Genomic DNA, 19,225 nt, shown 5'->3' on the forward strand with positions numbered 1-19,225 from the left:
TGCCAAAAATCCAACTGTAGTTGCACTTATGCGAACAAACCCATAAATGTCAGTACCTTTGTTTTCCCCAACAGAGGCAAAATAAGTTATGCTTCTGAAAGCACAATCGTGCTGGTATGGCTGTTTTTTATGTAACTGCCATTCTGGGATTGCTTTGCCAGTCTAAACACATGCATATTATACCAAGAGAGTACTCAGACTTGACTGGCACAATATATTGCTAAAGAAAACAGAAAAATTTGCAACTACCATATTGCAAGGATACCAGTATAACACACATCTATCACATGCTACATCTATAAGTAAAGTAGACCAACATAAGGAGATTTATACAGCAAAACAACTGGTGCTGAGTACTTAATCTCCATGCTATGTGCATTTCAGACAGTTTTGCTTCAGGCTAAACCTATTACCTCTTGGAGTACACTTAGTGCATTCCTGAAACACATCTACCAGTTCCCTTACATCTGAAAACAGTCTAGTTGCTGTGATCTGAAGTTGCCCTGAAATGTGAGCCAAAGCACAGTAAATAGGGACTATCAGAAAAATCATGTAAGGGCACTACTAATCAAAGTACTAACGTAGACCCATCTGTAATTGAAAGGACAGTTAATTCCTCTCTAAATGCCAGCCATTCAAGTGAGATATCACAAACACTAGATGGATAAAAGCATTTGACTAAGACCTTGGCTCACTGGTTATTTCCAGTAGCTAGTACAGAGAGAGAAAAAAACCCTAGCTTTCTCATCCGCCTTTTTCTTGGAAGAGCACATTCTTTCAACAAGAGGCAAAAGCCTCAATTATTGAATACTAATTATAATGTTGTACCACAAGAAGAGACACTATTGGCTCCATATATTCTCCAGTTTATTATTTAATCTATCTTAATTAATGTCTGAAAAGTGATGTGGTTTCCTCCACGGAACAGAAGCAATCAATGTGTTTACAGTCTGGTAAGTTAGTGTCCAGGGCTGGCTCTGTGCCTGTAAGAGCTGGCATGTCAGATGAGATATCCATGGAAAACACTTCCTCTGTCACCAGAGGCAAGCTTGTAAAGCGCCTTATTGCATTACCAGGCACTGTCATTCTCAGAGGCCACAAAAAGAACAAGCTCATAAAACAAAGTTTCATAAAACCAGCCCAGTTCCAGAACATTCTACTGAGAATATTTAAGTATATAATGATTATCAAGAATGTGCTGAAGTCCCATTAATTCAGAGCAAGTTAAATGAGGACTAAATATGCTTCCAAGTGCTCCTGTAAAGGCCAGCTTATACATTTGTTTAAATTCTTAAGTTACTATTACATAATCATAATTGCTGAGACCAAGCATACAGTAGCATAAATTTTATATCAATTTCATAAAAATGTATTCTGCAGAAATTATTTTCATAACAATTAAATTACTTTGAATATCATAGAAGTAAAGTTTAAAACCCATACTTATGTAACAATTGTAGCTTCAGTAGAAGCTTTATAATCTGTGCGTAGGGTGGTTGTTCTGGTTTGAGGTTTTGGGTTTGGTGGGTTTTGGTTTGGTTGGTTCTGGCTGGGGTTTTTTTGTTTATTTAAATTCAAAATACATCACTGAATGCCATTTTCAGCTCAAATTCTTCAGGGGAGAGATCAGGACTTCACACGTATTTTTATAACATTTTAAGAAAAATCAAGGTTTTGCCTGTCAAGACAAATATTTAATAATGCAAATACTACAGCTTTAATAAGTAACGTAATCATTCAGGCTGATATTTGGTAGACAAAGAAAGAAGACAAATCACAGAATGAGATGGAAGTGAAATGCATGCTGAAAAAGGTGCCATTTTAGCGAAGATATTCAGAATATGGGGATTATTTTGGTTTACTCACCTGTTAAGCCCAATGCCTCCACTGAAGTCACTATCAAGTATTCTTCAACTTTGCAGTCCTACTTGCTGTTTATTTTACCTTTGTGTTATAACCACTTTTAAAAACATACACTCTCTAGCAGTACAGTATAGAGCTCTATGTAGATTAGCTTCTTTGGCATAATTGAAAGAAGTTACATTAGAACAGATATTCCATTCTGTTTATGATTCTGAATTCTCCACCAAATTCTTTGTAAATATATTTTTATATATAATCTTCAGCACATCTTTCAATGTAATGGATTTTCTTCATTGTATTCATTCTCTGCTAAATTAAGTATGGCCTTCTCCATTTCTCCAACTTCTGATCTGTTTTTGTTTGCATTTGTTTTTCTTCATTTATCTTTCTAGTACAAAGACACAAAAATTTAATGTGAATCAGCAGAGAAATTGCTTTTTCTCACTCATTTTGTGTATGACAAATAGATTGTAATTCTTGCCTATCCTACTTAAATAAAAATTTACATTTATTATTTTTATCCTTCATTTATGATCCTAAGTTCAGTTTTATGTCTTCTATTTTGAAAGATATGGTAAATTTGAATGCTTTGATAATGCTTTTTCATTCAGCTTCTAAGTTCTTGATACAAGATGTTCCAGAGATAGTCAACATTTTCTTCATTTGATTCACCTGATCTTATATTTCACAGCATGAGTCACACTGATGGGTTATGTAATTCTCAGTTTACTCTATTGTCTTTCCAGTTGATTACAATACAGATTCTATTTTCACCAAGTCAAAACCATTTCCTAAATCCTCAGAAGCTATCAACAAGACTTCTCTGCAGAAAATGAATCAGATGAAGAACATTAACAATGTTCTGTTACATGAATCTGAATGACATAAAACTAATTCCTAGTAGCTAATATTCCAGATAAATAGGGATGCTTGCTAAGCCATAAAAGTGCGTTATTTAAGTTCAAGCTAAATTTAAAATGTAAGATGCTTTAATTATTGCCTTATTACGGCTCAGTATTTCATCAATTCATTTTGAAATTACTTATTTCCTTATGATATTATGAAAACAGTGTTCCAAGTCTTATTGCTATTTTGTCTTACTACTTAGTTTGGCATATTTCATTTGTAACAATAAACACCAGTTAAGCTTTGAACATACTGAGGACCTCCAAAGGCCTACCTAACTCATTCTCTGGTCTGTTAAGAGTGTATTTATTAAAGCTACCGGTAACAGGGAGATGAGACAGTTACGTCTGCACGGCCGTGTCCAGGTATGACAGAACAGTAAGGTAGTTTCAGTGTAACAAGAGAGTCGTGGGTCTGCCCAGGATCCAGACTTCCTCCACAGTGAACCTGGATTCTTGCCATCCAGTAGCATTTAGGGAGGCTCTGGCTTTTCACTAAGGGGGCACTGGTTTTGCTCTTTCCTTCCTGTGATCCGTACTGTATCTCTGCTGCTATTATTCAATTTTCTGGAGGGAACCTGAGCCCTTCAAAGTACTTTTAACATATTTTTATCATTACACTAATTTTCAAGGTCCCTGATAATAACTTCTCTTGCCAATTCTTCAAGAATTGGCAGTGACAACTTTAGGGACTCATGAGTTAACAAAGCTTTTCTTTTTGCAGATTTTGGGAATTCCCCTAGATTTCATCTGGGTTGCCACCTTAACAAAGACAATACCAGTTGCTTGTCTTCTCAAAGTGACTGTCAGTTTGAAAAGGTCACTGCTTGTGAAGCTAAAACGAGCTCTGAGATGGCTCCACCATTTTATAGGCAAGAATATGCCACTCCCTCTTCAAGAGCTTGCTTGGCACATTCTGGTATTAAGTTTGAAGGATTCACTACAGTGTGCAAGGGAGAAGGCAGATTCCAAGTACTCTGAGGTCATGGCAGGAAGGGGGATGCTCCAGACATTATTTCAGACATTCAGTGTTTGAGAACCTTTGTGTTTTCTACCTGATCTTGCTGTACTTGTAGTGGAATCCAGCCAGGGCTAGTAACAAGAAGACATTTGCTTTTGGGAGGGGAGGTGGTGGGCCTATATTGGTTGTCAGATGTTGGAGAGTACTTCAGAGCATTGATTACTGTGACACTTGGTCTGGGAACATTCCAGTCAATATATTCTGTTTACTAACCTGAAAAACAAAGCAAAATGCCCCAAACCTGGACAATTAGCCTTAAAGAACTATTTTCCAGTTTCTTACCTGGGTAAGACAAGTACAACCATGCAACAGAATAGAATTAAAAAAAGCCAACACACACAACACAACACTCCCAGAAAAATACAGCACTCAAAATGCCAGAAATGGACTTAACTTAAAGCTCTTTCACTGCTAATACCTCACAAAAGATTTTACTTCATCTTATCATCACACAAAGTTACAGATAAGTTAACATATGTGCAAAAATGCACAATTAATGTTGAATTGACTTTATTCATATTCTAGTTTTGAACACACATGTAAACAACAATTATGAAACAATTTTAAGCAAAAAAAATTATAATGAGTTGTTACAGATACTTTAAAATTTCTTCTGCCTCCATTTTGATAGAAGACAGGAAACAAATCTCTTGCAAATTTAGAACTTTGAAAAGTTCTTATATATACAAGCAAACTTAGTAAAATGCCATGCAATATTTTCCTATATACACTTTTTCCCTTTATATCCTTTAAAACTGATATTTAAAATCCCCTTTTATCTTAAAAATACTTTTATAAAAATAAAATACTTTCTTTGTTAACTTTAGCTACAGTTTACTTTTTCCAGTGGATTCACTGCAACTATAATTTGCACACAGTAAGTTATGCACTTCATTAATACCTCATCACTTCTATGGACAAGCACCATTTGCTGATATCTGCACTGCAGTCCTGATCCTGTTTCCACTGGAGCCAAATGACAAAACTCTCATAAGCTTCAAAAGAAGTTTAAAAAGCTCACTTTAATAACTATTCTGACATAATAAAAAATAACATCAGAGGTTTTGATTCTTTACTGTTTATTTTAATTGTCGGAAAAAGCAAATCCCAGATTTAGAATTTTGATTCAAGCAAAGCAAAACACATTATCGTCTGTTTTTACATCTAAGGTCTGACTTGCCTATATGTAAAAAATAAGAATAAATTCTAATTATTACAGGACTACTACAAAAAACCTAAGCTTTATAAATGCTTTTAGCATGGAAGAGCATGTAAGCATTTTGCTTGCTTTTTATGTAATGACTTCAAAGAGAATATCTTGTTCAAATATACACTGGAGATTTTTTTCTTAAGATATAGAAAAAGTTTGCTATGCAAACTCTCAGTAAGAGCAAGCCATTGAAGCAGAGTTTTGTTTTTATATCTGCATTTGTCAAGTTCAAATCTAAGACAGCTATGGCTATTTCTTTGCATCTAAAAATAACAATAACATTTTTATTCATACAAATTTATAGTTCAAACAGTCATCAAAAAATAAAAAAAGGGCTAACCATTTCCTACAGCTCAGAAGGACAGTCTGGAAGGCTCTGAGTTTGAAACCATGTACAACCCAACAAGACTATACTGATTGTCTTGCCATCAAAGTGGTCAACAAGTCATTTATATAGCACTGAATCAACAACCTGTGACTAGTCATGCAAGCAGTCCTGCCATCTACAAGCTATTGAAATATGCAAATACAAAGGAAATAATTGACTAAAGATACTTTAGCACCTCCTGACAATTAGAAATCTGGGAATGGCCTTGCACAATACTTCACCTCAAAGGCAAGTCTAATTTACTGCTGTCTCCATTACAGACACACACACACAAGTGAGAATGCTTGAACACAGAAGCTTGAGCACAGAAGAACAGTTGCACATCTTTGTGAAGAGTATTGGAAATCTTGCTACTTCATAATAATTAATAATCAGAGGCTTGTGAAAAGAATACATTCAGCATATATAGAGAAAAAAATACCAGTGATCCATTACTAACATACTATTCAGCATTCAAAATAAGCCAAAACAGAACACCAATAGCAGCAAAATAACTTGGAGTTTTAAAATATCTTGATATTAGCTAGAATTTTTTATCACCTATTCTGGCACTGAGTAACTGAAAAAAAAGCATGCATTTAAATAGCTTTTTATTTCACAGATGTTAGAATGTACGAAATGCATCTTAATACACAACTTTTTTAGCAATATAAGACTGCAATAATGTCACCTTACAACAAATAGCTATTTTTACTAAAAATCTATGAGCAGTCACTCCAGGCTTTAACATATTATACCAGTAAAGAAATGAAGCCAAAACTACACATGTACAAAACAGCTGATATATGTAAATTTCATATTCAGCTTCTGTTTGCAAACAGATACCTGTTCCTCACCTGCCTGCTGGGGAAGAAAATAAGAAAACCAATATTGACAATTAGACTATCAGGAAACAAGATGTCACAATACAAATAATTTTATTCCAGTCAAAGATAAGCAAATCTGCTCCCATGAATTTTTTCAGTAAAACTGAACAGAGACTGAACTAGATTTCCTATCTACTCTCAAATCAAGTTTTAGAAATAAGGTATATTGCTGTACTCTCTATAAGAAACTCTGCTGCCCTGCCCTCCCCAGGCAGAACATTGCACCATGGCACTGCTGAAAAGTTGAAATGTTACTAAAGCACTTAATGCTACAAAAATGACATGCGTTCATTTAACACACACTGGCATCAGCTATAAAATCTTAAAAGCATATGTTGAAGGGAAAGCAAAGTTTGGTAAAAACCTTCAGATAGAACAATAAAAGCAGCAAATGTTTCCCCTCCTCCAAACTGAAAGCATGTTTAAGAGTCTATTTAAAACACCTTAAAAAACCCCCAACAAACCACCCATAAAAAAGCAATGACTGTCTTGGGCGAAGATGGCCTTGCCCTGGAAGCAGGGTGATATTTAAAAATTTATTTCTGATTATAATTTGCTACTTAATCTAAAAACAGTTTCTTCTTTTGGTTTTATCCAAAGCATTTGTGAGCCTGATAGGGTGCTACCAGTTTATTTAAACTTTTGCTTTCCATGCTATTTTTAGCTTGTGGAGGCTCACACAAAACATTTCCTAGAGCTTAATGGCTTGTTCTCTCATTGTTATTATTACAAACCATTCAAATGGAAAGTTGTTAAGTGTGCAGTTTGAATTCATAGGTGCTTGTTTTCCACTGGTTGACATCTGCATCGATCATGTTGCGCTCTGTGAAAGTAACTCGTCCTTCTGAATCAATGAGAATGACCGTGTTAGTCCTGAAACAACGTAAGCACAGAAGGTTAAACCTTGTGTCCGTTATATAAATTTGCAGGGTCCCATCCCTCATCCCCAAAGGTTTTAGCTCATTTTTTTTCTTGACCACGTATCATCACCACACTACCAGGGCAGGAATCATCCTGGCAAGTTCATATGGGCATTTTCAGTCCCTTCTTCTGTCACTCCACTGCTCTGATTCCCTGTTGCACTTGCAGCAGCTGACACACAAAGCTGCTCATTTACAGGGAGTATGATAAAAGGTTAAACTTTTTTTAATGCCACGTTCCATTCAGAACTAGCATAAAACCAAGTTTTTCTTCACAGCCTACATGCCCCCTGATGGATTATTCGTCTCAATAGTACTCTTTCATTCTTTCCTCTCAAATCAATTGTCCATTAAGATTCAAACACCATTATCATAGAACACTGATACACAATCACAGAAAAACTTTTCTCTGTCTAGGAACCTTCCAAAGAAGAAATCTGTTTTCAGGAAAAGCAGATTCCATTCATGCATCTATGCCACATTGTGATGTGTAAGCTGTCATTTCTCTATGGACACTGTAGTACTCTGCCAGGGAGAGATGACTGACAGAAGTAGGAATTTTATGCCATCCTGATGTAGTGGCCTTCCCCAAGTCATTTCACAGTTGTTCACTCATAAAAAAAAAAGCACTTAATTTCCTCAGAAGCGTATCATGAGGCCTAGTTAACAATCTCTATTCACTAAGCCACTTTCCCAAGGGAAAGATAAGTGTGAGCATACATTATAGTAGCAGGGAAGACTTGAAATATAGTGTTAATTCACCAGTAAGAGGTCAGTATTTCTACGGACTTATTGCTGCTTCCTTTGAAATAGCTAGACTGCAATCTGTGAAACAAGGGGAAGAAGATGCTTCTTTACATTTTAAGTCATATTTAAAATGTTCTTTGAATACATTCTATAAAGATACTCAGTTTTTGCAGTGGTGTCTTTCTCAGAATACCAATTTAAAATACTTACAGAAGTGACCTATCTCTGCTTATCAGTTTACATCTCTACAGTGGAAATACTGACTATGCCAGAGACACTGATCTGACAAAATCACTGGCAGACTTTTAGAGTAAGAATTCCCTATCAGCAGCACAGGGTTCACCTATAATTTTGTCCCACTGAGAATTAAATGCAAGATGTATTGTATTATTCTATTCTTCTTGCAGCTTTGGTAGAACAGTCTGAGCAGAAAGTGATATCATCTCAGTAAGAACAGCAGCATCAGTTAGGGGACAAGAGTAATAGGTTTTTAATGTATGAAAGTGGCAGCTACGTATTACAATGACATGTCCAAAGAAACCTCTAACTTAACTATGCAGAAAACACTATTCTTGCTCTTGGAAGAGAAATGTCTTCTGCAGTTCCACAGATATAGAAGATAATTACATTTTTCTGCTAAAAACGTGATTTCAAAGCTTTTCATGTTATGATAAGATCAAAATTAGAGGCAGTCAGATCTGTTACTACACTGGGGAACCAAGAGAACTGTATTATCTTCTCTTGGACAAACTAAAGCTATCTTATACTCCCCACCAAAGACAAACCATAATGTGTGCTTAATGCTTATCAGTAGCAAATCTAAGACACCAGAACACTGAGCAAGGAAATACTTTACTGAATTATACTTCATTAATAGCTGAACAAATTTAAAGCTGTCACTATAGAATTAGAATTTATAGCAGCATAATTTTGATTTGAGATATGCTTTGATCCAGCACACATCTATTTCTGACTATAAATTTTTTACCTTGTTCCATAACCTGGGCAACGAACACATACAGCTGCATACTTGTTCAATATAGGACGTATATAATCCCTCCCTTGGTCTTCAATTGCAGGGTCTGGTAATTGACTGAAAAAAGTAGTAGAGTAATAAAAAAAATTTGAATTCTCCAACATTAAGACATTCATCCCTCTTGAACCATGCTGTGTTGACTGAGTGGTTGAAAAATGACAAACACTTTTCAAAAAGTACAAAAGAGTGTTAATTGTGTTCAAAACTAAAGTATGAGGAAAACAAAAGATAAAACAGTTTGTAAGCTCTTTCCCAAAGAGATTCTTTCAAGCTCTTGAACTTTTGTCTCACTTCAAGAAATATTTTTCATATTCTGACAAGTTTTTCCACTTTCCTTGTTATTCTTTGTCTTTCTGTATTTTAGTTTCAATTAAAACCTTAATGATCAAGCAATTTGAGGCACATCATATAAACCAGCATTATTCCAGTTAGACTCCAGGAGTTCTTTTTGTGTCAAAGAAAGAGCTCTCTGCTTCCTTCAATCTTTACTTGGAATACCTGGAAAATACCTAGGAGAAATCCTTAAAAAAAATTCGTGAAGATGCAGCAGAGGACATGGTGAGCTTGCACCCAAATTTCTTGACATAGATCCCTATCAAAGCTTGAAAGACATTTAGAAACATGATTATAAAGCACATCAAGCTTCATTTATTGTAATTAAACAAGTATCAGCATTCCACAGAAGAGATGCTAAGGTCAAAGGTTACTGCAGCAACCCTACATCCCTGGCTTTCCATTCTCATCACCAGAACATATTCTCAAACGCTAGCCATAAGTACAGCTTCCTATTTCAATAATTAAAGATTCCAATTTTATTTATCAAAATCCAATTTAACTATTATTGCAGCAGGTTTTTGTGTTTGATTTTTTAAGCTACTTCCACCTTCAAGAAATAATCCCATTTCTGCCTCCTAGAAGAGACCCAGTCGTACCTATAAAATAAAAATAATTCAGCAGCCTATCAGCTGTACAGTGAATATTGGGGAGGAGGGCAGAGCAAAACAGACTGATCAATTCAACCCCATTTTCAGAGCTCATCCTGATCTGTAGAGAAGACTGTGCAATTTGTTATACTGTAACTGACCTTTACATCTAGCTGGGATCATTTTCTTTGTTGTGGTGAAGAAAACCAGTGGATGTTTCAGGGAGAAGCCAGAATAGGTGCAATTCTAGTGTGAATAGAGCAACTAAGCTCTCTGACTCCTGTGTGGGGCATTTGGCTGGAGCATGCCACCATGTAACAGAGAAGGCACACAGCAAGGCACTTCAGCCTGTGAGAACTGTCAGCTTCTACCTGGTACTCCACCACTGGCAGTTCCTGTATGCTCTGCACAATAGGCCGCTCCCGAGCAGTTTAACAACCCCAAGCAGTTTTAAGGAGACTGGAAGGAGTTGCAATACATCCCTGAGATCACAGTCAAAGGCAGGGCTGAAGCAGAAGAGAGGGCACAAAAACCTGTATCCAGCAGGATAGAAGGGAATTCTAAGAGTAAACCAACCATCGTACCTACTTAATTCCTGTAACACACACACAAAGTGATCATAAAGTAATATGCAGTAAGATATTTTATGAAAGTTCAAAGCTAGTGCATATCCATATGTTCATATTTATTATGAAAAGATCATTTCATCTTGAAGCGTGCTTTGGTAAGATTACAGACTTAATTTTAAATATTGCTTTTTATAAGTAAATATTTCCATTTTATAGTCAGATGATTTCAGATGAGAACATACTGAAATACTGAACATTAAGGGAAGATAATTTGGGCTGTATTGTATCTTATACCTTTGTCTTTTTACTAGTAAAAGGTAAAGTATAACAGTTTTTTGAAAAATCACTTGATCCGATATCAGATAAAAAGTAATTAGGATGGCTTAGTAGACTTCCCAATTCCTACTCATTGCTCAGATGTCCAAGTTCTTATGTAAACATTTATTTTGAACCACTGAAAAATGTCACAAACATGAACGTTGGCATTAAAATTGACTGATAAAACTAGAAAACTGGATCTATATACCAGAAATAGCTTTGCTTCAACACAAGGCACCCCCTAGACAGGTAAAAGTCAGGCTAAACATGGAAGTTACTAGGCAGTGAGCAATAATATGAATTTAGATCACAGCACCTCCTTTACCCTACTCCATGTCTAGACATTGAAGTGGTATTAATCTCCTTCATTTCTAAACATCTAGCTTGTGGGTCTAAGTTCACTGTGTAGCCAGCAGTGGGTGCAGGAAACAGACACTCAGACTCCTCTTGGGAACTTCCTTGACTAGAGGCTTAGAGCTGAACCGCACAAATACTCCCTTACCTCCTTCCCCCATATAGCCTAAAACAATAGCACTTTTGAGGGAGGCAGCTGGTTCTACTTTGAAAATAGCTTGCTTCTCCACCCTCTGTCTACACTCTGGGTAGCAATACAGAAAAGCTAGCAGTTACTAACACAAACCTGCTCACGTAAGCAAGTGCTTACTCTGTCTTCAGGCAGAAACAGAACCTTACCCTACAGTGAGTCTCCACAAAGCTTACGGCAATAACTTACATGTCCCCTGTCTTGCACTCATTACCCTTACTAAGAGAAATGCAATCTTTAAAAGAAAAGGGCACAGAGAATTCAGCATATAGTCTATGAGTACTAAGACTGTAGTAATGTTTCTTGTTTGCTGCTTAAAAATCAATATTGTTGAAAGTCAGTCTCTGTGGAGGGGAAGAACACTACTTTTGCCCTTCATTACCCAGCTTTAGTCAACTAATATATGGCTAAAGTTTCTTTTTTGTCAAAAGAGTTTATATATGAAATTTTTAAATTGGTCATATCGCATTTTGAGTAAACTCTGGCTATCACGTTCTTACGGCTCTTGATTATTCATCACTGTAAGAAGCTCCTGCACCAAGTCTTCTTTGGTAAGATCTTGACTTCTCTTGACCACTTCTGTGAAAAGCTGCTTCCCATATTGAAGTTTCTTCCATGGTGTATCCAACAAAGAATTACTCAATCCATATATTCCTATACATACAAAAACCCCCCACCCAAACAACTCATTAAGCTCTGGAGCAAAGAAAATTAACTTATGTAGTATGCAAAAAATAACTTCATAACAACTTCATAATTATCTTATCCCACACAGTCTGAGGGAGAAAAACAAATGCTATCAGCAAATTCATCTTGAATCTCTTATGATAATCTGCTTATTCATCCTATTGCCAGCTTTCACTTTGCTTCAAAAAAGTGGCCATTAAAGTATGCATCAAAGATGTATATTGTGATAAAATAAATACAACAGCCCTTCAGATAGTAAGAGTCTCCTAGGTGTTTAACTCATAATAAAATAATGTAACCATTTCTCAACAACTTTTCTGGATGACTACTTCTTACTGTTTTATTAGGGGGAAAAAAGCCCAAAACCCAACACACAAACCACACCACCCCCCCCCAACACCCACTTCAGCGCATCATTGCTCTTTTAGTTTACTAAAATTAGCTGAATTTGAGATTTTCAGCACTGTTATTAACACAATGTACACTGTGGTGTGAAATCAGGTGAAATCTCAAAGCGTTTTTTTTTCCCTCCAGAACACAACACTAATAGAAACATTAGGGTATTACCTAACCTAAACACAAAATAACTTGTAATCATGATATTGTTGAGTTTATTTCTGTAAAGCTTCAAGCTTTAGATATCATGAAATTAATAAAATCTGTAATAAGGAGGTTGTTATAAGTTCAAGATTTAGTAGCAACTGTTTACAGACCAGTCCCTGTGGACCACTCCTAGCTGCACAGTATATACATACTTACTAAGTAATGTTCAGGAGGGATGGAATTTAATTTAATTGGAAAGGGTATCTCATGATTTGCAGTTGCCATTAGAGATTTCACAATTTTATTTATTTTAATACAATTTAAGTGATTTCCCAGCTAATTTTTATCTTCAGGTATGCTACAAAACACATGCCCCATTCCTAAACAGGAGACTACAGCAATCACTCATTTTACACTCAGCTGTGCTTAAACACTTCTCTGTGGTGATATCCAGTTCTCTGTTACTTTTAACCTTCGGTTTGGTAGACTATGGAAAAGGTACAACAGAATTATATGACTTCTGCAGTCTAGTCTTTTCCAGTTTAGCTATATTACTCATAATTTACTTTTGTCTCAGATTTTACTCTTGAAAAACACTGCAAAGCAACATTTCATGACAAGGAGCTTTTCTCACCACAATCCAAACAAATAAACACAAAGGTTACCAAAACCTCCTCTATCCCTGAAGGCAGCCACATACACAGAAAAGGAATTTGTTGTTGAAGCATGGAGACCAGAACTACCTTTGCTACAGTCTGCAAATACCTAAACCTTGTGATTCAGTTTCTCATTACAAGCGGCTAGATTTTTTTTTTTTAAATGTTTGAATTAAAACCTGTTTTGTGCTTGTAGCTGTAGAAAATCTAACAGCTGTTTCCAAGAATTTTTGCTATAATTGCTACAGTAACTATTTGCCTACTGGCAGCAACATTTTGACCATTAACCTAAGCAGGCAAAATAAGCCACTGTCATTAACTGTTATCAACCAGCTACACTGCTCAGAGCCTTTTATGTGTCCTTGTCCATTTAAATTGGCTTTTTGGTGATGAATTCTGGATTATTGTTCTATGAGCTGGCTAGCAAAGGACAAGATTTTGAACATCTTAAATCAATCCACCTGATAAGACAGATAAATATTATTTTTTTTTTTTAAGCAGCTCTGTCCCTAGGGGAGCACAGTCACACTGCTGGGTAAAGAAAGTTAGGGTCAAGTCCACGAACCTTTGAAAATTCCCTTCCTCAAGACTTCTGTCCTTCAGTCACAGTTACCTAAGAAGCATCCCACTAATTGCAGTGGCAGCAGGATAGAAGCTTTTAATAAACTATTCGATTCTTTACTGAAATTTTTTAGTAAATACTTAAATGAATTTAAGGAATTTTTTTTTTTTTTAAGAATGCAAAGAAAAAGTTACTGAAGACAATGTTTAAATGGTTACATTACTAGAGCAATACAGCTATATTCTGACTCCTTTAAAATAACAAAAAGTAATATTCAGACCTTTCTGAAGAAAACCTACCAGGATTTAGGAAAACAGGTTCTGGTTCTCCTTTGTTTCCATAGTAGCAAATTACATCTCCTTTGGTGGTACTGAAAAATATAAATAAGAATTTCTCCTTCAAAAACCATCAGCTTCTATATTTGATTATGCTCTAATTTCATGTAAGCTTCAAACACAGCAAGATGTTTCTCCCACTGTTACTACTATGATATCCCAGCCCAGAGATTAATTATTGAGTTATATTACTCTCCTCTCAAAATACAATACTAGCCATACCACTGTCAAATAGTACTATTATAATTTTTAAACATAACTGTAATAAAATTCAGTAAAAACCCAGAATTGCTGCATGGAATGTAGCCAGGCTTAATGACAAAAATTTGTACGGTTTTGAATAACTGAAGATTTAATTACTTGGGGGAAGGTGGCATGTTAAAACAAAAGGACAGTCCATTACAGCAAGTGAAGTTTTCCCGTCATCTCTTTTGAATTGCTACTGCATTCTAAGAAGCTGACCACTGTGGGCCATTTTATCTGAAGTCGTCGATTTTTAAGCCCACTAATAACAATGTCGTAGGGCATAGTTGGGTCCTTTAAGTGACAGATATGCATTTTCAGGCTGTTTTCAGGTAAGGGTAGTTACTGTTTGTAAGCTCTCTAATTGTAGGTACTGGCTTCAGCACTCGCTCTCTCGTACACAGTTTAGCAGGGACCATCTGACATAATGTTCAAATACAGCTTCCAACATTGCAAATAACTCTCACTTGGCACAGATGATATCAGCATATCCAAACAGCATAGATTTTTAAGTACTCGTACTGATATTGACAACACAAATACCAAATCAACTGATAAGAATAAAAAAAAAATTAAAAAAGAAAATCAAGAAAGTGATCAATAAGCCTTGTGGGAAATGGAGGGCAGGGAATGGATTTGCATTAGATGGTTCACTCTCAACATCCCTCAGTCCCATCAGCTGACATGAAATGGTGATTCCTCAGATTGCTACCAGTTGGTGGGTTTTGACAGGGTTTTTTTGTTTATGTTTTAAAATTTGCCAGGACATAGCCATGAGACCATATAATTCTGTATTTCACTCTAGTGATTTACTTGTTCACAGTGGAAGAGAGTATTATTCCAGTTACCAATAAATACATTCTGACTGTAGTTCAGTTTTTAATTTGTTCCCCAAGCTCTAGCTCCACAGACCACAAATAGACTTTCTGAATAAAAAAACCCCAAACACAAAACTTACAGTTAAGATTGAATTTGGATTGAGTAGCATAAAACATAATAGAGTAGAAAAGTCATTTCCAGATCCTCATTTTCTCTTAAGATAAAAAGACACATCTGTGCCTTGATGCAAATAAGAGTATATAGAATGCAATCTCATTAATGATGTACTGGAAGTAAGATTGCTCTGCATAAGTTAGCATCCGCTACTCAAATCTTAATAACAAGCAAAACAGTCTTGATTTAGCTGTTTATATTCTTCTTAAAAAGCCATTCTGAAAGCGATTCTACAGCGTCCTTTGCAAGACAGCCAAATGAAAAGGGAAATATTAACTTATTAATTATACAAGTCATAAAAGGCAAGAGGAGGAATATAAAAAAAAACCTAAAGCAAAAATAAAACTGCCTTTCCTCCTCTGTGTACTACTCTTCCTCCTCCCCAAACCCATGAGACTTTCCATCTCCATGAGAAAGATGTCCAAGTTTTTTGGCATAGTTAGAAGAGAGTAATTATAACAGGTGGTATTTGTGTATTGTTGTTTTTATTGTTAAATATATAATAAACTCTCAGTTATTCTATTTATGAGTCATCTACTGTTAAAAGAAATGGGCATTTTCTGAACTTTCCTCTAGTGGCTTAAAAAGACATTTATTTTCCTTATCTTTGTTTTTCTTTTCAATATTAAGATCCTTGTTCAAATTTACCTTATGGTCATCTCAAAAGTCTTTACTGACCACCCCAAACTCTCCACAGACATCTGCCCTCATCAGAATTGTGACAACTAGCATGCTTCAGTTTTCAGCAGGACACTGAATATTGATCACTGCTTTCCTGTTCTGGCCCTACTTCTTACACACTGAAGATTTTTACTAGTCTATGCCAGAGTTCTAATGTGACCTGTGATTCAGTAAAAATATTCTTATCCATCAATGAAGAAAATAAGTACGTTAGTAAAAAGGCCATTTGCTTCTTTAGCCCATTTGGAGTATTTGCATTGGGAATACCTAGATAGTCCATAACAAAAGCAGCTGAAAAAAGGTAGAAGGAAAATGAAAGATATGACCACAATTTTCTTTCCTGAATTTCTTGAGATGCAAATTTCTGTTCCACTACCACAGATTAAATTGTTTATGTATGTGACTCACTTATGGAATCAGTTAAAAGTTGTATTTTCTTAAATCAGAGACAAAAGGGGGTCTTAAAATATTATTTTTAAACACACTAAGGCAGAGAAATACAGCATTTTCAATGAATATGAGAAAGTGCTGCTGACAAGTACAGGTGGAAGAAAAAAATTTTATTAGCAACAACCTGAATTTCCCTTCTATTTCTTGAGACTCCTTCAGGTACAAACAAGTTCTGAATTAAAAGTTACACAGAAAAAAGGTATAGTTTGTTCATGGATAGGTAAACACAGCAATCAAAACAACAGCTGTTTTCACTAGACACATAATATTTTCTTTGTTGAATAGAAATAAGTTATTGGAAGAGTAGGAAAAATATTTAATGAAATATTCAGCTATTATGCTGGTTCAGCAAACTTTTCTGCCAGTACACTTGTCTGCAGAAATATCTGAGAAAAATGAACAATACACAATGAGAAGTCTTTGAATCTTTTTTCCTATCACTACCTCCTTTAGTTAAATTGTCAAGATATTCTGCTTTTAAGCTAGATGGATGCTATTACAATTTTTTTGAAATTTCAAATATAAGAGTCCCATACATTCTTCCCTTAACTGGATTCTGTCAGGTCTTCATGGAGACAGGAGAAACTTTAGATAGCCAGAGAAGTTGAGCCATACTTTATTTGGCTGCAAATACTAAGCTACCTATCTGAGATGCCTGGGACCTTACAGGAGTGAAAAAAGAATGGAGTTCAAAGGATCAACAGACCTTCTATGAGGAGAGCTGGGTGTATGAGTTCAGTTATTCAAAAACCAAAAGCTTGAAAACAGGATTATGTTAATCATCTTGCTCAAAGCATGTTATAGCCCTGGCAAAGCCTTACATAAACAAAGCCTAGAGCCAGGCTGAAAACTGAATGGAAGTTATACTTAATGTTCTCAAGTCCTTGTTCATCAATGTTTTGTTAGGACCAGCTGGCCATTTTAGCAATGTCAGGTCTTTCCTCTCTTCAGCATTCTTTATATTATCTTTATGGCTAGTTAATAGTTAGCACAAAGGGATGTTAACGTGTATGATGCATGCCTATCCCAGCTGGGATTAGACACCTTCCTACAAGCCTGGTTCCCACTGGTACATTTAGAGTTGGCACACAGTTAGTACTAATACTAGAAAGAATCCCTTGGCAGCTAAAAAAAGGAGAGCATTGAGCTGAGCTGTCATTAATAGACCAGTCTGACATCTCAGTCCCAGTCACATGCTAGGATGCAAGAAGTCATATACTCATAAGAGTACACTGGCACACTGCATTTTCCATGAACAGGGGCACAGAAAAAGCAATGTGCAAGTATTTTAGGTCACCTGAAGTTGCTGAATTGGCATGTTTTATGGAGTAAACTATTTATATTGTATCTCAAAAGTCAGAAGTAGTACTTTGAAAAATATAATCTGTAAATAAAATTCAGTTGGAATTAATACAATACAATGACTAAGCACAGGGAGAACAAATAAACCAAAGTTAAAAAATGAGAAAAAAGTTGGCTGCTAATGGCCTGTTTTAAGATTAACATATGGGTCATTAAAAAAAATTAAAACTACAGTAGTAATTATAATACATAAAATGCTTGTACTATATTTAAGCAAATAAAGCAGTCATTACAGTCATTATAGTTTTTTCTAGTTAAGACACCAGCAATTACACAAACTATTTTTTTGATGCATTAAATACCCTTTTCAAATTGTCAAATCTGTATCTGCTGTAGAAGGTCTGTGAAAAGATCAGAGCAATTGTTATCACCTGAGGTCTCAAAAGAGTTTTAGATAGAAAGGTAGACAAATGGCCCAAGCAAGCCCTTGAACACAGCTGTAAGACAGTCCTTGTCATAAATGAGACTGCATGCTGAATAAGTAGGCACTACTGACTTCCTTTAGCAATGGCTTTTTATGTGAGAGATTAATCTAGCATCTGTTTTGAGATTCTCGTGACTGACAAATTCAGTAACAAGATCCCCTGGAGTTTAACAAAAAGATGGGGAATACATACAAACTGCAGGGCCACTAATTCAGGACTTCTGTATCTTATTGTTTCTACATTCCACATTCCCCCAGATACGTGCTTTCTATTACACTTACCTCCACTGCAACACTGCTGCTGTCTTCTGTCAAAAGAAGACTGAAGCCTTCCAATAGACTTCTGAAATAGGGATACTTCCAAAATTTAGTTCACTGTGCCAGTCAGCTACTCTTTCTTTTATCATTTGGCTCTGCCTACTCTCTTCCTACTGTTTACAGATACTCAGTACTGAACATCAAGGCAGAAGCCAAGATCAAAAAAGTCACTGTAAGCTTGATCACAGCAATAGCTTCCAAATCCTGGCCTGGACTTGGATTCTCTTCCCTCCCAACTTTACAAGTATAGATATCAATTTCACTGGAGAAGTAATAAAGGCATAATTACAGTGATGACAAAAGGACCCAGTAGACATACTTTTTTTTTTTTAAAAAGTCTCAGACATAGCTGACAGCAGAGAGAGAAGAAACTAAAACTATATAAAAATGATGCTTCTACATACATCATTCTGTCAAAAAATGTATGCAATAATAAATGTTCAGGAAATATTCTAGGCAGCATTAATTTCAGTAACATAGATGCTTCACGGCAACATGAAAGTTTTTGTCACAATTACTTCTTAATACTGATGAAATATAAGCAATGTCCTTCTGCACCCCTGCTCTGCTTCAAGGTAGCTCCAAGTCATTCAACAAAAATACAGACAGAAAGAAGAAAAAAAAATAATGAGGCAGTAAAGCTCCACAGGGTGTGGTTATC

The 19,225-nt window shown here is 35.7% G+C and overlaps 1 protein-coding gene across 10 annotated transcripts in view; it reads right to left on the bottom strand.

Annotated features, from left to right (window-relative positions):
• Nucleotides 1–4,282: 4,282 nt before the first annotated feature.
• TANGO2 (transport and golgi organization 2 homolog) overlaps nucleotides 4,283–19,225 on the bottom strand; it is a 41,423-nt gene continuing 26,480 nt past the window's right edge. For 8 of the 10 annotated variants that reach the window (XM_074844425.1, XM_074844423.1, XM_074844424.1 and 5 more), the window contains 5 exons: nucleotides 14,058–14,128; nucleotides 11,811–11,964; nucleotides 10,251–10,412; nucleotides 8,909–9,013; nucleotides 4,283–7,126 (listed from right to left, as the gene is read on the bottom strand). In XM_074844425.1, the coding sequence (XP_074700526.1) occupies nucleotides 7,006–7,126; nucleotides 8,909–9,013; nucleotides 10,251–10,412; nucleotides 11,811–11,964; nucleotides 14,058–14,128 (613 nt within the window). In that variant the 3' untranslated portion in view covers nucleotides 4,283–7,005. Of the gene's footprint in view, nucleotides 7,127–8,908; nucleotides 9,014–10,040; nucleotides 10,413–11,810; nucleotides 11,965–14,057; nucleotides 14,129–19,225 lie in introns of those variants that run through there. The other 2 variants (XM_074844431.1, XR_012625673.1) reach the window with 2 other exon arrangements.

This window comes from Strix aluco, chromosome 18 (assembly GCF_031877795.1).
Source record: "Strix aluco isolate bStrAlu1 chromosome 18, bStrAlu1.hap1, whole genome shotgun sequence".
NCBI classification, from domain to species: domain Eukaryota; kingdom Metazoa; phylum Chordata; class Aves; order Strigiformes; family Strigidae; genus Strix; species Strix aluco.